This window comes from Girardinichthys multiradiatus, chromosome 14, assembly GCF_021462225.1.
Source record: "Girardinichthys multiradiatus isolate DD_20200921_A chromosome 14, DD_fGirMul_XY1, whole genome shotgun sequence".
Taxonomy (NCBI): domain Eukaryota; kingdom Metazoa; phylum Chordata; class Actinopteri; order Cyprinodontiformes; family Goodeidae; genus Girardinichthys; species Girardinichthys multiradiatus.
Window position 1 is genome coordinate 11,701,234 of NC_061807.1, and position 20,187 is coordinate 11,721,420.

The 20,187-nt window shown below is 40.7% G+C and overlaps 1 protein-coding gene across 2 annotated transcripts in view; it reads right to left on the reverse strand.

Annotated features, from left to right (window-relative positions):
- Positions 1-2,900: 2,900 nt before the first annotated feature.
- The window catches only part of rnf150b (ring finger protein 150b), a 33,459-nt gene continuing 16,172 nt past the window's right edge, over positions 2,901-20,187 (reverse strand). Inside the window, exons 2-6 of one of the 2 annotated variants that reach the window (XM_047385699.1) lie at positions 13,365-13,615; positions 12,811-12,965; positions 9,626-9,722; positions 9,234-9,514; positions 2,901-7,148 (exon numbers count right to left, since the gene is read on the reverse strand). In XM_047385699.1, coding sequence (XP_047241655.1) covers positions 7,145-7,148; positions 9,234-9,514; positions 9,626-9,722; positions 12,811-12,965; positions 13,365-13,615 — 788 coding nt within the window. In that variant the 3' untranslated portion in view covers positions 2,901-7,144. The remainder of the gene's footprint in view (positions 7,149-9,233; positions 9,515-9,625; positions 9,723-12,810; positions 12,966-13,364; positions 13,616-20,187) is intronic. The other variant, XM_047385698.1, reaches the window with a different exon arrangement.

Below are 20,187 nucleotides of genomic sequence, written 5' to 3' on the forward strand. Positions count from 1 at the left end.
TCTGAAAGGAACAAGGGGGGTAGGGGTTGACAAGAAACATGAGAGATGTAGTCCTTATCTGGAGGATACAGAATCTAATGTTTGGTAAGTTGAGGAACTGGGACATCAGCTCCCATCTTCACAGTGTTTCTGTGCTGAGGATGACATACAGGTCCTTCTCAAAATATTAGCATATTGTGATAAAGTTCATTATTTTCCATAATGTCATGATGAAAATTTAACATTCATATATTTTAGATTCATTGCACACTAACTGAAATATTTCAGGTCTTTTATTGTCTTAATACGGATGATTTTGGCATACAGCTCATGAAAACCCAAAATTCCTATCTCACAAAATTAGCATATTTCATCCGACCAATAAAAGAAAAGTGTTTTTAATACAAAAAACGTCAACCTTCAAATAATCATGTACAGTTATGCACTCAATACTTGGTCGGGAATCCTTTTGCAGAAATGACTGCTTCAATGCGGCGTGGCATGGAGGCAATCAGCCTGTGGCACTGCTGAGGTCTTATGGAGGCCCAGGATGCTTCGATAGCGGCCTTTAGCTCATCCAGAGTGTTGGGTCTTGAGTCTCTCAACGTTCTCTTCACAATATCCCACAGATTCTCTATGGGGTTCAGGTCAGGAGAGTTGGCAGGCCAATTGAGCACAGTGATACCATGGTCAGTAAACCATTTACCAGTGGTTTTGGCACTGTGAGCAGGTGCCAGGTCGTGCTGAAAAATGAAATCTTCATCTCCATAAAGCTTTTCAGCAGATGGAAGCATGAAGTGCTCCAAAATCTCCTGATAGCTAGCTGCATTGACCCTGCCCTTGATAAAACACAGTAGACCAACACCAGCAGCTGACACGGCACCCAAGACCATCACTGACTGTGGGTACTTGACACTGGACTTCTGGCATTTTGGCATTTCCTTCTCCCCAGTCTTCCTCCAGACTCTGGCATCTTGATTTCCGAATGACATGCAGAATTTGCTTTCATCCGAAAAAAGTACTTTGGACCACTGAGCAACAGTCCAGTGCTGCTTCTCTGTAGCTCAGGTCAGGCGCTTCTACCGCTGTTTCTGGTTCAAAAGTGGCTTGACCTGGGGAATGCGGCACCTGTAGCCCATTTCCTGCACACGCCTGTGCACGGTGGCTCTGGATGTTTCTACTCCAGACTCAGTCCACTGCTTCCGCAGGTCCCCCAAGGTCTGGAATCGGCCCTTCTCCACAATCTTCCTCAGGGTCCGGTCACCTCTTCTTGTTGTGCAGCGTTTTCTGCCACACTTTTTCCTTCCCACAGACTTTCCACTGAGGTGCCTTGATACAGCACTCTGGGAACAGCCTATTCGTTCAGAAATGTCTTTCTGTGTCTTACCCTCTTGCTTGAGGGTGTCAATAGTGGCCTTCTGGACAGCAGTCAGGTCGGCAGTCTTACCCATGATTGGGGTTTTGAGTGATGAACCAGGCTGGGAGTTTTAAAGGCCTCAGGAATCTTTTGCAGGTGTTTAGAGTTAACTCGTTGATTCAGATGATTAGGTTCATAGCTCATTTAGAGACACTTTTAATGATATGCTAATTTTGTGAGATAGGAATTTTGGGTTTTCATGAGCTGTATGCCAAAATCATCTGCATTAAGACAATCCTCAGGGACTCGAACACACATCCTCACCTTGAGGCGGCTGGTTGTCTCCAGAGACAGCTGTTTGTGTCAGTCAACACCCAGGCAGGTAGTGAATGCCAGTAAATGTTCAAGAAAATGTAAAACTGACAAATAACACAGGGGTCAAATTTATGCTGCAGGTTCTGCACCCCTGTGGCCAGTTTCGGCAGTTAAACAAGCCAAAAAAGTCCTACTCAGGCTTCCATAAAAGAAATGTGTATAATCATATATGCATCTGTAATCTCTCAGACAAACAACTGTGGCTGAACAGTTTAATGTGGCAGAATAAACCAGAACCTTTTTTTGTACAGCAGTAGGACCTTAGCTGAAGGAGTGAGGAAACCCAGCTGTTCTTGGAGCTCCATCTATGCCATCATTTTGGTAGAAATTTCAAAGGTCACAGAAGGTCAGTCTTTTCTGTTTTCTGAGTTTGCATGATATCTTTGACAACATTTTCTGCATCAGAGTTCATGTTTATGACATTTTAAACTAATTTTACATCAGCATGTTAAGCTTACAGTGGAATGATTTTAAACTCTAGGTTTTGACCGTGTTAAATATTCAGAAACTTTTGGTTTAAACTACTTTAATGCTCAAAGTTTCCTTTCATTGTGTAAAATATCTACATCAAAACATTTTGTTTCATACCGCGTGCATTTAACTGCCAAAGGACTGACAGTTTTCTGTCAAATCATCCAAAGGTTTATATTACAACTGAAATACATTTTTTTTCTGTAACGTCTCACATCCCTGCAACAGAATCTTTTAAGGAAATATTTACATGTGACCATCTGAAAGTTCTGGTACCGATGCCTCCATTTTGTTTTCCAATATGATCAATAGTTTTCCTGCAGCGACTGAGTCCTTGTTTCTGTATTTTGTTGCATAATTACATAGAAATAAACTGGATAAACCACAAACACCCCAAACATTATAATTTAGATATTTTGTTAGATATAGCAGCCATTGCTATTTTGTTAAAACTTGAATGAAAGAAATTATTAATTTGGAAATGAATTAAAAACTATTTGATGGCATCCAATGGGTCCTAATTGTGAGTTTTTCTTCCTAAGTGAAGTTGAATGTTGGATTTTCAGGCACAGCGGGAAACTCACAATACCACAAAAAGTTTGACTTGATTTGCATGTTTTCGTGCTAAGTCCTACTGTGGCCTACCTTGTAAAAGTTTTACAGGATACTGAAGAAAAACGAATAAATAAATGAATAAAAAGTCTTTTGAGGAAGAAACTCACAACACAAAGCAGGTGAATTTAATTAAAACACTCACTAAAACTGTCCAAGACAAGCCGTACAAATCGGTCACCTTCTTACAAGCTCTCGAGTATTACAGAGTATAAATTACTTTGTGTTTACAACAAACCCGGTGACCTCTTGACCCATTATGCCTTAGAAGAAAAGTAAGATGTCCACAGAGTGTGAGAGGAACCGAACTCACGGGAAACAGAAGCACTGTGACTGGAATAACTGACAAATATTAAAGGAAACCCAACAGTTTGTGTCAACTGGACCACAGCTGCCTGAAGATGAGCTCAGTTCTCAGGTTCCATCAGTCAGATCCTAACATTTTCTGGACCAGGTTCAGAACACTGGAGGCCTCTGAAAAAAAAGGTTTATATGTACAATTACACAAATATTCAACATCTAAATCAGCCCGATTAGAACCAAGCGAGTCATGGGGGATGGAAGGGGAATAGGTCAGTCTCTGCTGCTTCGTTACAAAAATAAATGTCTCCTCTGGTATCAAAATAGACAACAATCTTTTTCTTTCTCACCGGCAGCACCGAAACACGAGCGCCGACGTCCGGAGCGAAGTGAACCTGTGTCCTATATTTAAAGAAAGGGCTGATGGACGTGTAGAGGCAGAACCGGGAGAAGCACAGGAACCTTTCTCTCACTGTTTGGGACTGTAATGTGGAAATAATCGTAACCTTCTGTGGTGCACAGATCTGTTGAGGTTCTGAGTAAAGAACCCGGACCAGCAGCTTCCTGGATTGTCAGAAGTCAAAGGTAGAAAAAGGCAGCAAGATGATAAAGGAGGCAGGTGGTCGGGCAGTCGGAGACATTAGGTAAAATGAGCAAGGCAAAGCTACAGGTGCTGTCAGACCACAAGGTTCTAGGAACTTGCGTAGGGTTCTTGAGAAGTACCGTTAAAAGATCAGTTCTCTTGTTGAAGGATTTTGGCATTAACATTTTTTCTGCAAACTAATCTTAGAAGATTGTTCCTTCAATCAGAGAAGCTCTTTAGGTTGGTCAGGTGGAGCAGTTTGCTGTATGAGAAGGCCCTGGTGTGGCAGCTTCAAGCACAGTTTCACGCATGAGAAGCAACCTTAATATTTTAGAAACCCAGAGAAAGGGACTTATGTAGCAATGATCATCCTGTTTTAAGAACAAGTGAGTAAATAAAGGTTCTGTTTAATCCTCCAGACCACTGGGGAATAATTATTTCTGTCACACAAGCTAACTAACCCTGCAACAGCTTTGTACCGTCTCTGATTTTACTGGGACAAAGGAAAAGACAGAAGAAAACAGGGAGAAATTCAGAATAAAAAAACATATTTATCAAAATAGTGGAACCTTCTAATTGAGGCATTTTGAAATGGTTGATATCAGGGGTCAGATAGCTGACCATCCTTTAAAATCACATCCGATTTGCGTGTGCCTAAAAACAATATCTGGGCGTTTGCTTAACAATCTTAGGATTTATGACTTTACAATGATGTCCACTATGAGAGAAAGACTGTACTGGCTGCTGCAGCTCCATGTCTCAGTCATGTGACCGTTTAAAACACTGGGCATTAAATTTTTACACCATTCAACAAACATCACCAGTTTATGAAGGGAGTGAGCAACGTCTTCTCCAAGTTTCATCTCCACACCAATGATTAGAACTGCACTGAAATACATTAAGGGAAAATATCTACGGGTCAAATCAAAATGCAGAGTGAAGATAATAAAGCTAGCTTGGCTCTTTAGCTTGAAAACATCATCAGCAGGAGGAAGAGGCAACTTTACGCATGTTGAGTCAGATATAGCTTTAGAAACTAAAGATGAAGCTAGTAATTATCAGAATGTTTTGGTGGAGGGGCTGTCCTGCAGAACCAAATATCTGAAGGGGGCCAAATATCTGGAGCTGTCAGGATAAACAAGCCGTGGTGTCCTAAATGTCACTGGAGAGGGAGGAAGTGCATCATATCTTCCAGATGTAGTGTTATTATTTAGCACTTGAAAGCTACTGAGATGTCAGGCATGGCATTAATTCTATTAACGTTAGGGCTGCACAGTGTAACGCAAGTTTATTGTTACATCACTGCTATAAATATCAGCTACTTGCATGTTTTAACATGGATTTAGGCTCACTATGCTTATTGTTTAAGGCAGTATCAGTAGATCTTAGAAGGTAAAGTGGTGGTAAGGAGATAAATTCACCAGGAAAAGGCGTTATGTAAGTCTGCAGTGAACACATCAACACCGGTAGGTTTTAGATTATTTATCGCTATGGCGACACTCACATTACCGCATATCTCATGTTTTCTTCATACTGTGCAGCCCTAATTAACATTAATGATGTATGAGAGGAGCTGATATGCCTCATCATAAATGGCTCCAATCAGAATTAGGGACAAAACATGATCCAAACAGCTCAGAACCTCAAGCCTCCCAACAGAACCCACCCTAACCCACAAAGGAAAGGTCGTGTTTTCTGCTTTTATCACACGGTCAGTTTCCTGGTGGAGCTTGATGTTGTAACAAATCTTAGTTGGGTTGGAAAAAACAGTCTTGTATCACAAATACACGTTTACACAAACATTTACTGAATTAGCTGATGGGAGGTCCAAATGGTTTAAAGACAAACTAACTTTTAGCCTGTTTCTCTCTTTGTGTTCAGATTCAGTCAGATTCATTGCAACCAGGCTCATTTTCTCCCTTTATAAAAGTTGCCCTCAGAAGATCAAGTAGCAGCGCGGAACAGGTAGTTCAGCATTGTGCGAATACGTATATCCAATTACTTGATGGATTAATAAATAGAATACCAGATTGGTGAAATACTCTGCAGCAATCAAACCCAAACAGACAGGATACTTGCTCCAAAAGGTTCCAGGAACTACGATAACTATACTGTGGTCCAAAAGCACCTTATAAACATGGAGTTCCTGTAAGGAAGTTTGATGAAAAACAAAGTTTAAGGGAGAGGAAAGACTGTTTTCTTTCAGCAGTGTGCAGATCCACCTCATCACTTTGTTTACTGTAATAAAGATGGTCGAAGTTAACCTAAATTTAATGCTAAAAATTATTTTGAAAGGATGTAAACACTCAACATCCGCTCAGCAGCATGGGAGTAATTTACCTTGTACCTATATGTCTGACAGCACTCAGGGATTTCTGCTTTCTCACACAGCTTTCACCTGTTTTAATCTGTGCTTCACATGTAAAAAAAAAAAAAAAAAAAAAAAAATATCCTCACTTCCTTTACTCGTCGTAGGACTTCCTGCAAAGGCTCAGAAACAAGAACTTTTCCCCCTGAATATACAAAGAAATACCGTCTGGAAACAGCAGAGGAAGCATTCAAACCAAATGTCACCACAGATTTTAAAGATAAAGGAGCAAACCGAGCAGAAAGAGGAAACTCTGAGATGAAGCAGCTGTTCAATACTGCAGTAAGACCGCCGGGTCGACCCCCAGGAGCCGCAGAGTCCTTTTAAAAACTTCTGAGCTGCAGCAGGCCAGTCCAGATGTCCAAGACCCAAGAAACCAGGACCAGAACAAGGAGACAGTGTCTGAATGAGGTTTTCCTGGAGATTCCAGGTACTCCAGAGAAGATCCAGAGACAACAGAACTCATCATAAAAGAGAACCACAGCAGATGCTTCAGGCTGAACTTCCAGTCCCACTCTGGAGATAATAGAGATGTCTGAAGGAGGTTCAGCCACAAGCGAGATAAAGGACTGGATTCAGTCAGGAAGACTGTCTGGGCCAATGATTCGGTTCTACTAACAGAACTAACTGAGGCAGATGTAAACTGGGTCATTTGGGAAGGAACCAGGTGGAATCTGGATCAGGAAAACGCAGAACAAGCGAAGGTTAACACTGAAACTAACGGACGGGAAAAACTAAGTCCAGATGAGTCCACTTCCTCTGAACCTGAACCCGACAGGTCTACTTTAAAAGTCCAAACCGACTCAAACCTCATGGTGCCGGTTCTAGATCAGTTTTTATTTTAGACAAGCAAAATCCAGAACCAGGTTGTTAGCAGGTTTGGTTCTGATTGTTTTCAGTCGAGCTGTCTCTCTGGACCTTCTGGCCCATTAAAGTCTGTTCCGAGTCTTATTTATTTTGGCCGGGTTCTGGCTTGGTTCTGTTGTGATGTTCTCAGGACTTGGCCCCCATCTGCTCGATGGATTCCTCGTCTGACAGGCCGGTTTCCATGGCAATGACCAGTGATGCCACGGAGGCGCTGCTCGCCATCGGCTGCAGCTCACCTGGAAGATGAAGATGAAGAGGAGAAGGAGATGAAGATTAACACTCAGCTGGCTTGTCAGACATTTTCAGAACCAGAACAAACAACAGCACCGATTGGAACCAGAAACATTTCCTATTGTTAAAATGCCGAAATAAACCAAGAGAAGAAGAGTGGCAGGAAGGAGGGAAGAAAATAAATGTATGAAGGTCATGTGACTTGGTCCAACAGAACAGCAGCTTTCAGTCAGACCGTCTGAAATAAACCCACGTTTGACTGGGGAACCTCAACTCTGCCCTCTGGTGTTCGGTCTACACATGTCAGCTTCGTCTGAATCGTCACTGAAGGAACCGTGGATCCAGTTATTTCTACATATTTATTATTTTAAAAGTGACTCATTACTTTCTACAATAGTTCACCTGGTAAGGTTCTTCGCAGAAGTTTTCACATCGCTTCAATGTTTTCCTATTTTCTCACATTGCAATCATTACCTCTGTGTTTATCAATATAAAATTCTCCTAAATGCATCAAAGTAGTGCATACTAGGAGGAAAGAAAAGGAAACATGGTTTGATTTTTTGATCGCCTACCTGTGTATTCTGCCCTCCTGACTCAGTACTTTCTACAACCACGTATTTTCTCTCTAGCACCTTTGAACATCTAGACACTGACACCACAGATTTTATTGGGATGTAGGTCCATGTTTTAACTAGGCCGTTCCAACACATGAATAAGACATTCCACTGTAGCTCTGGTTGTGTGTTTAGGGCTGTTCTCCTGCTGGAGTGAACCTCCACCTCCACCACCAATCTCAAGTCTTCTGAAGCCTCCAACAGGATTTTTCAAGGGCTGCCTTGTATTTAGCTCCAACCATCTTCCCATTGACTTTGACCAGCTTCTAAGTGACTGATGAAGAATAGCTTCCCTACAGAATGATGGTGCTGCCTCCATGTTTCACTGTGGAGATGGTGTGTTCTGGGGGAGTGGTTGTTCTCTGCATGTTCCCTCCACAAGTTTGCTGTGTCCCCTACAGGGCTGGTGGCAAACAGGACGTCTTCTGGTGGCCTTTCAACAAAGGCTGTCTTAATCCCACTCATCTATAAAGTCCAGATTTAGTCATCAATTTATCGTCCTGTTAACAGATTGTTTCACCTGAGCTGTGGACCAACACAGCTCCTCCGGAGTTACCCTGTGCCTTGTGCCTGCTTCTCTGTTAAATGCTCTCCTTGCCTGTTGTGTCAGTCTAGATGGACCACAATGTATTGGTAGGTCTCCAGTTGGTCCATCCTCTCTCCGTGTTCATATGATGGATTGAACAGAGCTCTGGTAGATGTTCAAAGCTTGGGATGTTGTTGTAGAAGCAAACCCTGCTTTGAACTTCTCCAGAACCTCCTGTCTGACCTGTCTGCAGTGTTCCTTGATCTTCATGATGATGATTGTTCTCTAATGTTCTCTGACAAACCTCGGATGCCTTCACAGAACAGCTGCATTTATAATGAGATCAAACTACACACAGGTGGACTCTGTTTGCTAACCAGGTGACTGAAGGCGGTCGGTCACACTAGATGTTATTTAGGAGTATCAGGGTAAATGGGGCTGAATGTGCGCCACAGATTCACATTTGTTTCTTCTACATCAGATTATGCACCATTTAGTGTTGGTCTACAAAGTCCAAATAAAAACATCAATGTTTGTATTTGTAAAGAGACAAAGCTTGATAAAGTTAAAAGGAGTATGAATACTAACCTGGGTTCTGTGTTCCTGTCAGCCCACTTTATGCTGGTTAATGAAACAGCTTACGTTGTTTCAGGTTCAACTCGGTACAGTTATTCTTCTTCTTCTGCTTGTTTTTAGTCAATCATTAAGATGCGGAAAAAAGCAGAGCTCTTCTTCTAAGTTTTAGGCTGTTTTCAGTTCCCGTGTTTTTATTTAACAGCCTGGATCGCAATAAGAACCAGGGTTCTAATTTCCCCTCGGGGATCAATAAAGTATCTTTGAATTGAATTGAATTGAGGATGTGAACAGCTTTGCAACCTGAAGATGTAATGCATCAGAACCACCACCAGGTGTCCGTATAACCCCACATGTGTGTGCTGATTGATGCCCACCAGTGTGTTTGCGTCCAACCTGTGTGGGTGTCGGTTGTGGCCGTTATGGGGCTATCTCGCAGGGGGTCGAGGTCCTGGTAGTCCTGTGGGAGTCCCACCCGTCGCACGCCGGGGTCCAGGACCACCGAAGAGCTGCCCTCGCTCAGAGTCCCGTCGCTGGATGCTCCGGACACTACAGCTTCCAGCGCCAGAACTCCCACTCCGCCCATTCCGACCCCACCTACGCCGCCCAGGGCCAGGTCGTAGTCCAGGGGGAGGTCATCCAGGCAGTCTGCGTTCAGCTGGAATAAAGACGGTTCAGGTTCGGTTTGTGTTTTCATAGATTTTCTGTTAACACATTTGGATCTGCCTGTGTTGGATATCAGGGCGTTAAACAGATCAGTCTGACTCACGGCGATGCCCAAGGCCTTCAGGATGTTCATCTTGCACATGGGACAGGTGCGATGGTCCAGCAGCCACGGATCCACGCAGCTCTTATGGAACAAATGTCTGAAAAACAAACAAATTCCTTATTCCACCGCTGATCCATGCCATCAGCAGAGAGATGCTTTGACTTTAACCCTGTAGGAAACCATGAAGCAACCTGAGAGAACTTTATCCTTCAACTAAATCAGGTGAGCAAAATGATATTATGTAAGGCTGAAAGAGTTTCTCAGGGACACCGCCAGGAAAAAACATGATCACGAAATGATGGGATGGAAAACAATCTGAGAATAATATTCTTCATGGACATTTTGGGTTCATGTCTTCTACTTGGACATCAAACGGGAGGTGTTTTCTGGGTGGAGATGGATTATAGATCACATCTGTATTGGGAACGGCTCAGGATTCCCAGAGAGGAGCTGGTTGGTTTACAGCAAGTCTAAATGTTCCTGATGAGGCTGGAACAAATAGATTATTTGGTCTTTCCACTGTTTTTCAAAGCGGATAAAGAGTTTTAACAATGCCAGACTTTGGCGATGTAAAAATAAATAAATCAGATAAATCATTTCAAAACTTTTTTCAGAGATCTCACTTATTCTATACAATATAACTAAGAATCAATCATCTCTTAGAGGTAAAAATAAAATTAAAATAAAAAAATCTGCAATAAACTGGTTAAATAACAGAGCGCAGCCTAAACTAATACCAAGTCTTCTTTGGTTTGCATCCATCAGCCTCCTACATCCATATTTGTCCCATCTGGCTTGGAAAAAGTCCTCCAAATCCCTCAGAACATCAGAACAACCCTTGTCCACAGTCGTCTCCAGGCCACCCAACTGATTTTTTGGTCAGATTTAGTTCTGGACTCTCATTTGGCCACTCCAGAACTTTAGTTTTCCTCTCATGAGGCAATTTGTTGATTTGAATGCAACCCCGGAACATGATGCTGCCACTACCATGTTTCAGTGTGGCTATGATTTACTTTTGGTAATGGTCTGTGTTTACTAAACTTATCGGACCAAAACCCGTTCTCCACAAAGATTAGCAAGAATTGTATGTTTGTTTTTGAAAGAGTTCTTTCTAACATGCAGTTAAAAGCCTTCAGCTGATTCAAAATGCTGCAGCAAGAGTTCTGATGAAAATTAAAAAGAGAGATCATATTTCTCCTATTTTAGCTTCCCTTCATTGACTCCCTGTTAAATCCAGAATAGAATTTAAAATTCTCCTCCTCACATATAAAGCCCTTAATGATTTAGCTCCATCATACATCAGAGATCTGATTGTTTCATATGTTCCTAACAGAGCACTTCGTTCTCAGACTGCAGGTTTACTGGTGGTTCCTAGAGTCTCTAGAAGTAGAATGGGAGGCAGATCCTTTAGTTATCAGGCTCCTCTCCTGTGGAACCAGCTACCAGCTTTAGACCGTGAGGCAGTCACCCTGTCTACTTTTAAGGCTAGGCTTAAAACTTTCCTTTTTGATAAAGCTTATAGTTAGAGTGGTTTAGGTTATCCTTATCTGTAGTTATGCTGCTATAGGCTTAGACTGTTGGAGGACATAATGACCACTTTCACCCTCTTCGCTACATTCTCACACTACTCTCCAATTTTGCATTATTTGATGTTATTTCAGTTTTTAACTTTGTTCTCTCTATTCTCTTCCTAGAAGCTACACCTGGCCTGACTCTGTGTCTACCTGTGACACCTTTCTGGAGAGGGGAATTGAACGAGCTTCTGCTGGCAACAACTTAATGCTCACCCTCTACCAATAATCCACATGACCCTGTCTTTTAGTGTTTAACCCTTTCTCTCTCCTAGACATGGAAATTGACTGACCTTTTACTGTAACTAATTATATGTGCTCTCTTTCAGACTCTAACCTTGAAAACTGGCTCAGAGTTGATCTGTTCTTTCTTTCTAGGTGAAACGACTAAAGGAGCAACATCCATTAACATTTACTTTTCCTTCCCACTCCTGGAAAGTACCTGGAAAGTACTCCTGGATAAGTGCTTCTTTGTTCTTTTTGTGTCTCTGCTCTGTTCTCTCAAACCCCCAGTCGGTCGTGGCAGATGGCCGCTCAAACTGAGCCTGGTTCTGCTGGAGGTTTCTTCCTGTTAAAAGGGAGTTTTTCCTCTCCACTGTCGCTACATGCATGCTCAGTATGAGGGATTGCTGCAAAGTCAACACCAGTGACTGTCCACTGTCTCTACATGCTCATCCAGGAGGAGTGAATGCTGCAAGTCACTGACTGGATGCAATCTGCTGGGTTTCCTTAGATAGAAAAACTTTTTATCCAATTTGAATAAAACTCTGACTGCACTGTTCAATGGTTAGGATTAATTGGAATGTATGAACCTGACTGTTGTGAAGTGCCTTGAGACAACTTGTGTTGTGAATTGGCGCTATATAAATAAACTGAATTGAACATCCCTGCATCTTAGTCCAGACATATGGATAACACAGCAGGCTGCCGTCACATGTAGAAGATGACCAGTACTTGTTAAGTCCTGCAGCTCCTTCAGTGCTGTTGTCAGATCTATTGAAGCCTCCCTGACCCAGTTCTGTCTTGTTTTTGTTAAATCAGTTTTGGAGAAACAACAAAAAAATATTTTCTCCAATAGCTGATGAATGTCTTCACTCAGCCATGAGGCATAGATAATATTGCAATATATTCGCACCCTACTCCAGACTGATACCTTTGTACAATGAGATCATTTTCATTCTTTGTAACCTCTCTGAACTTCGGCGTTAGCTAAAGGATGCTAACTGGTAAATGTGTGAAAAATCTATTCAGAGGGACTGAACTTTATTTTTATCAAATGGCAGGTGTGTACCACAGTAAACTAAGTGCTGAAATTAAACTAAAATGTGGCTTAACTTTTTATTAAATTTAATGTGTGGACATTTATTCAACCAGGCTTTTGCATTTTCATTTTCTTTGTTTTGTAGTTGAATTTACATGGGTTTCTTAATGAATTATCGTGGTCTCATTTACCGTACATCTCTTTTTGAGACTTTTTGAGAGCCGCACTACAGGTAATAAAAGCGAGACTTTTAGCTGCTTCCTTTTACAACCATGTTTTATGGAAATTCTTCCAACAGCAGACGGCCTCTTCAAACCATACTTTTATAAAGGGAAGAAAGTTGGCATACTTACCTGCAGGGCAGGATGCGAACCACATCGTTGGCCTTGTAGCCTTCGATGCAGACTGCACAGTTGTCGAAGTCTGCCTCCGTCTCCTGGTCGCCCTTCCTGATGGTGCGAACCTGGAGCTTACTGATGGCCTTCTTTGCTGCATCACCAAGACGACGCTTTAGACAGAAAAAAGACAGAACAAGGTCCAGATTTAATGAAAATAAATAAAAACCAAGAAGATGTTGGAACCATGACGTTTTTTTGTAGTCTTCATGTTTTTTCAACCGAAACAACAAGGAGCAAATATAATACTTCGCTCTCATGAACAAATACTCCAAGGAAGTCATCTAAACACAAGCAAAATATAATTATTTTATAATAGGTATATTAAAAATCCTGTTTGAAGTCAGAAGGAGGAATTGTGTTGTTTCTGATCCATGAAGAGTTAACCTTCAGCTTAGGACCAAAACTTTGATGGTCATGTTGTGGAAACATTGGGCTCATTGCAGAGGTCAACCCTTCTGCTGACCTGTTTTCAGGACTAGCATCATTGCGTTGATGTCAGCTGTTCATACCTGGTTCCTGTCCCGCGCGTTGGCGTATCTGAACCTCTGGATGTAGTAGAAGACGAGCCAGGCGAGGGAGATGATCATCAGCACGATGAAGGAGATGGACACGAACACCACTGACGTCCTGCTCACATACTTCTGCAAGTTCCTCGTCCCGATGGTGATCGTCATGGTGACCGTGACGTTGCGCTCCAGTAGCGACACGACCTCCCTGCCTTTTGGCTCTGGGATCATGATAGCGATCACCTCACCGGTACCTGAGAAAAGAAAACGCTCTGTGACTTCTTGTTGATTCTATTCTGAAACCTTGTGAACCGCAGAAAAATCACTCAGCAGGAAAAAAAAGCCTTGGTTTTTCAACAAACAGTCATTACAGTGCAACTATTATGACAAGAAATGGCTTCCACTGGTTTTAATGTATTGCTAACATTACAATGCTGCAGTAATACACAAAGCAGTTTCCCCAACAGCCATAAAACACATGAAGCTAAATCAGAAGGACAAGCATGGAGGGACAGCTACTGTTCAGCATGGAAGTCCCTAAAGTGATTGCACCAAAAGTTAGAACATAACCTGACATTATTTAAGAGCAAAACATTCAACTAGGTCACAGATCAGTAATTAATCAGTAACTTTGGCACATCAATAAACCAAAAAAAACAAACAAAAAGTGCAGACATGGAGAAAAACGGATGGACCTTTAATTTTTCCAAACCAACAAAGATGAAGATCCAAAACAAAACCTCACAATGATGATTTTGTAAAGCATCTTAAAGCTCCATGGCGCATTGTATCCAGAGCATTTAAGCATTCATATAAATGCTCTCACTACAAGACTAAAGCAACAAATAAAAGGCTGAACGTAGCATTATTAACCCCACAACACCTGACCAGCCAGTCTGCTGCAAGGGCAGGATAAAAAACTGAATCCAAACCAACCAGATGGCTTTTAGACTGCATAGCTCCAGAGATAAGAACTAAAACTGAGCTCCAACACAGATGTGACCTCATAGGACAAACAGCAGCTCATGGTTCCTGCCATTTGGCTCTTAGAAACATCCAGTTCTGTTTGAAACTGTCTAAAACTCTGGATCTCCAGGTTTCTGGAATTGACTTTTAGAGAAAAACAAGAGGAGGATTGATAATATAAAGCAGCAGCCATGATCAGGTGTTTAAAGTGATGGCCCCTTACGGTTATAATCTGGTACATGAGGTTGACTTCTGAGTGGTTTCAGTTTGTTTTATCGTGTAAATGTTTAAGTTTTTTTTATCTCTAGTCTCACCTTTTTGGATGTTTTCATCTGAACACATTAAGCTCTGTGAAAACCACAGAAAACATTTCCCTCGCTTCCTCACTTCACCTTAAAACAATCTAACACAGATTGTGTTCATCACCCTGCTTATTGATCCAATAACAGCTTGAGCCCGACACATCCCCACGTCGCCATGACAACCACAACTCTAAAAATACACTTTGTGAGCCGACGTGGTGGGTGATGTGTGGAGTGGCCTGGTTTCACTCTGGTGGACCGATCGGCTTCAGGATTCAGCCTGAACATGAGATTATCCAAGTTTCTCTGAGGACTGTTCACAGGATTTCTATAATCCTGCAGCAGGTTTTGCAGAACATCCCCTCAGACAGCCTACAACTGTGCTGCCAATATGGAACACCAGTTTAACATTAAAAACATATGTATGGAGCACCAGTTTAACATTAAAAACATATATATGGAACACAAGTTTAACTTTAAAAATTGTGTGGAACACCAGAATAACAAAAAGTATATGTATAGAAAAATAGTGTAGCAGTAAAAATATATGTATGGAACAACAGTTTTACATAAAAAAAATATATACTTATTGAACACCACTAAAAACATACGTATGGAACACCAAAGGCAAATTAATAATGCATGTATGGCACACATATAGGCTCATAACAAAATGTAACATACCTATTTAAAATGCCTAAAAATACCAGTGTAGAATACCAATTTGATATAATAAATAAATAAATAAATAAACAAACAAACATGCATGAAAAATCAATTATATACATGAAAAGAAACATGAATGACCAATGACCACCAATTACCATGAATTTATACGAGTATGGACGTAACATAACATATTAAATAAACACAGAAAGAAATGTGAAGATTAGGGTTTTATTTTATTTCTTAATACTGTTAGATGATTTTAACCATTTATTTTTAGTATGTGCGTGTGTCTGTTTAATAAAATAAATTATCTTAATATAAAACTTGTCAAGAGAGCACCACTCTAAATCACTCTTACTAAAATAATTCGTGTGTATTTATTGTGCTAGTTATGTACAAATGTCTTTGCATATTTAGCTACTTCTGCAAACCTAGGAGTTAGGTTAACCCACTTCAAACTCCAAAACATTTTGTCTTCTAAAGGCCTTGCCACACCACAAAGCACATCTTTTCAATGTTTGGTGTATTTTTAATGCAAGAATAAGCCGAACACTACCTTAAGGTTGTTTGATGAGGGGCAGCATAGCGAGGGGAAGAAAGCCCGGCTGTAAATAAGGCAAGGTAATGTCTTTCTGCAAGAAGAGTAAGTACTGCCAGAATACTGCAAACATTAATATTCTAACCAGGAGCCATTGAGAGAATGTTAATACTGTTCTCTGGGTACACGAGGGCTGCAGGGGTACATCTATGAGCTACGATAATGGGAGGATTGAGCTGCCTGAGCAGCCAACCACCTGTGCAACCCAGAAGGGTATATTGTGTGAATCGTACTAATTTAGGTTATTATGTGAGATCAGATGAGTGTTTTGAAAGTATATAGGAGACAAATCATATTTCTATGGCATATATCTTAAGACCTACACGCACATACAACGTGAAGCACTAGCAACACAACTTTATTTTATTTTGGCCATTTTATTTAAGCAAATAAAAAATGTCTTGTTTATTTTTGCAGCAATTCTTTCTGGTTTTCCTCGCTCACTTCCTCCTCGCCTTGATTTTGCAGTCTTCAGATGTGGTGTCATCTACAGCTTTAATTTATAAATATCTAGCAATGCAATACAGTAACTGAGAAAGGGGTGACAATGTGCTGAACTCTAATCTGATCTCCAAAGCAATGATGTGTGCAGACCTGCAGCTGCAGACCAAAGTCTAAAGGCTTGAATGGATCCAATGTTTTCCACGGGAATAAACACACAGCTGGATGAGGCTTCATTTGAACTGAAATTGCTGATAACCAAGACTGACCAGACCTCATTGGTTTACCTCTTCATAACTGAGGTTCCCAACGTCAGTTTAAAATATGAAGTAAATTTAAAGTCATTTGATTTTTCTCTTCAGAAGATCTTCAGTGTACAAAGTCTTCATGCATTGCTGGAGCATTTTAGGGCCTAATTTATCATATTTTACAAGCTGTCATTTTATGATGTTGTAAACCTTTTAAGTTCAAATTAGTATTACCCTCAGGGAGTCATCCTCTACAGACAGCCACTTAGATTAATAAAAGAGTTTTAAAAAGCAAGAAGGGAAATTAAAAGAGGAAGCTTTAAAATAACCTTGGCAGACTAATCATTTTGCACAAAGGTCAGGATTGCAATGATTTTGCACCTCCAAGTCAAACAATAAGAGCAACTTTCTGCAGTCGCTTCCTCTGCTGCTAAAAACAGACTTCATCTCTGTAGCTGATGAACGCAAGCCTTTCAGTCCTGAACATCTGAAGAGAAAATTCAATCTGTCGACCACATCTCGGCTGGTTTTGATTTAAATCTCAGGTTTACCTTGTGACTGAGGCCTGACTCCATACAAACACTGTCTGATGTAAGCCCGAAGAGTGGAAAAAATATCCCAGAGGGACGTTTGCTTCCACTGTTAAACAGAGCCTGCAGATCTGTTCAGATCAGCATTAAACACACAAGAACAGGTTTATATGAGCTTCAACAGAAGGATGCACACAGGAATGTGTCACCAAGTCTGAAGAAGTGTGAAGCAAATCGGTACATGCAGACACATGCCTGCAGGGAAAACTGTAATTAGAAACAGGCAAACTGAAGGAATGTTCTTACTGGAGTTGGTACATTTGTATACATAATTTAAACCAAATTAGGTGCTAGATTTTTTAATGTCAGGAAAGGTAAAGGCTTCCAAGTTGCACAACTGTATATCGTAAGAATAAATATATTAAACAGTAATAACATGCATCAAATGTTTGTGTTTTTAGTGGTCACTTGATCAGATTATTTAAATGAATGATAAACATGTGCAACAAGTATGGACTGATAACTTTCTGTGGATTATAACAGAAAAATGTGTGAAGATTCTATCACCTTAAAGTTACGGAGCACCTCAAGGCCGACTGTTCAAGCCTTTTTTCTTTTAATGTGCTGATCGATTTTTCAATAAGCCTTTTGTAACAGACTGTAAATTTGAGGTTCGTGGAATCAGTTGGAATGCATTTAAATTGTAAAGATTATTTATAAAGGTGTTTATTTGTATGCTTTGATGTAATTTGTGGCTGTGGTATTTGTGCTTTGTGATGTTATAGCCATCAGGGGTGGGCCTTATAAAAGCTGGCAGTGATTGGTTTTGTGAATGAATGGTTTAAATGAACTACTCACTATTGGCTTCATTTTATTTTATTTTGTCTTATGACATAACATTTTTATGAATCGCATCCTGCTGGATGAAAGCAGCGAGGTATGTTGTTTGCTGCATTTCCTTTGTATTATAAAGCCCATGTCTTTATGTAGGTAATGTTTTTGTATGTGTGTTTTTAGCTTTCACGGTGATCAAGGCGATTGGTGATGAACGAAGAAAAATAAATAAATAAAAAATAAATCATTAAAATCACCCGTCGAGGCAACGCTAAACTTTGTTCCAGAGCTGGGCGTCTGCTACAGTGAAAGTTCAACGCCTGTCTGAGTCATTGGCCTTTGACGGAGAAGCGTTTTGGATTTGGACATCGACCAAAGTTTGATGCGTCTTCAAATTTGAAACCACCGTAAAGCTATGTCTTCACGGTAGATCAAAGGTTGTATGTAGAGAAAGTCTCCGATAGCAGCCGAAACGGACAGAAGTCTAATGACACGGTGAGAAATTGCGATTGTTTAACAATGTGGAAATAAGTTGATGTGATGTCTGACAATCAACGCGGAGCTGGATGTATGTACACAATTGGATGGTTGCAGCTCGAGTTGTATGTAGCTTGAATGTATATACAACCCCTGGCAAAAATATTGGAATCCCCAGTCTCAGCGAATGTTCATTCAGTTCAGATCACAGACATGACACCAATCTACAGTCATTCTAACTTTCTGGCTTTAAGAAACATTCAAATAAATCAAGAAAACACACTGTGGTAGTCAGTAACAGTCACTGTTTTAGCTCAAACAGAGGGAAAAATTATGGAATCTTAAAAAAAAGAAACAAATGAACATTTCAACACACCACTGGTACTTTGTTGCACCACCTCCGGCTTTTATAACAGCTCGCAGTCTCTGAGGCACCGACTTAATGAGTAACAAACAGTAGTCTTCATCAATTTGGCTCCAACTTTCTGATTGCTTTTGCCAGATCAGCTTTGCAGGTTGGAGCCTTGTCATGGACCATTTTCTTCAGCTTCCACTACAGATTTTCAATTGGATCGAGATCCGGACCATTTGCAGGCCATTACATTGACCTTATGCGTCTTTCCTCAAGGAATGTTTCACAGTTTAAGCTCTATGGCAAGATGCATTATCATCTTGAAAAATGATTTCAACATCCCCAAACATCATTTCTATTGATGTGATAAGAAAAGCGTCCAAAATGTCAACGTCAACTTGTGCATTTATTGAAGATGTGATGACAGCCATCTCCCCAGTGCCTTCACTTGACATCAAGTCCCTCTGCTTGAGCTAATGACAGTGGAGATTTGCTTTATAAATCTCATTGGAACGGCACCAAACAAAAGTTCCAGCATCATCACCTTGCCCGATGCAGATTCCCAACTCATCACTGAATATGACTTTCATCCAGTCATCCACAGTCCACCATTGCTTTTCCTTAGCCCACTGTAACCTTGTTTTCTTCTGTTTAGGTGTTAATGATGACTTACATTTAGCCTTTCTGTATGTAAATCCAATTTCCTTTAGGCGGTTTCTAACAGTTCGGTCACAAACTTCAACTCCAGTTTCCTCCCATTTGTTCCTCATTTGTTTTGTTCTGTATTTTCTGTTTTCAAGACACATTGCTTTAAGTTTTCTGTCTTGATGTTTTGATGTCTTTCTTGGTCTACCAGTATGCTTGCTTTTAACATCCTTCCCATGTTGTTTGTACCTAGTCCAGATTTTGGACACAGCTGACTGGGAACAACAAACATCTTTTGCAACATTGCGTGATGATTTACCTTCTTCAAGAAGTTTAATAATCCTCTCCATTGTTTCAATTGACATTTGTCTTGTTGGTGACAGCTCTCCAAGGTGTGATTACTCCTTAACTGCAGACCAGCGAGCAGATCTAATCTGATGCAGGTGTTAGCTTTGGGAATGAAAATTTTAAGTTGCCACTTAGAATGACTGCAGTTTTGTGTCATGTCTGTGATCCGACATAAAAATGAAACAACTGAAAGAACATCCTCCTAGACTGGTGATTCCATACTTTTTGCCAGGGGTTGTAGTAGACTTGAAGATGATGTGAAAACTATCTGAAAACCTTGAATTAAACCTTAATATTAAACTGGCACAAACAGAAGTCAAATGCAGTGGTTGCTACATCGCAACCAGTATTTTCTGACAGTTCTGCAGTGAACTTGGCTGAAGCTATAGCAAGTTCATTAAGTTTAAATTGTCTTC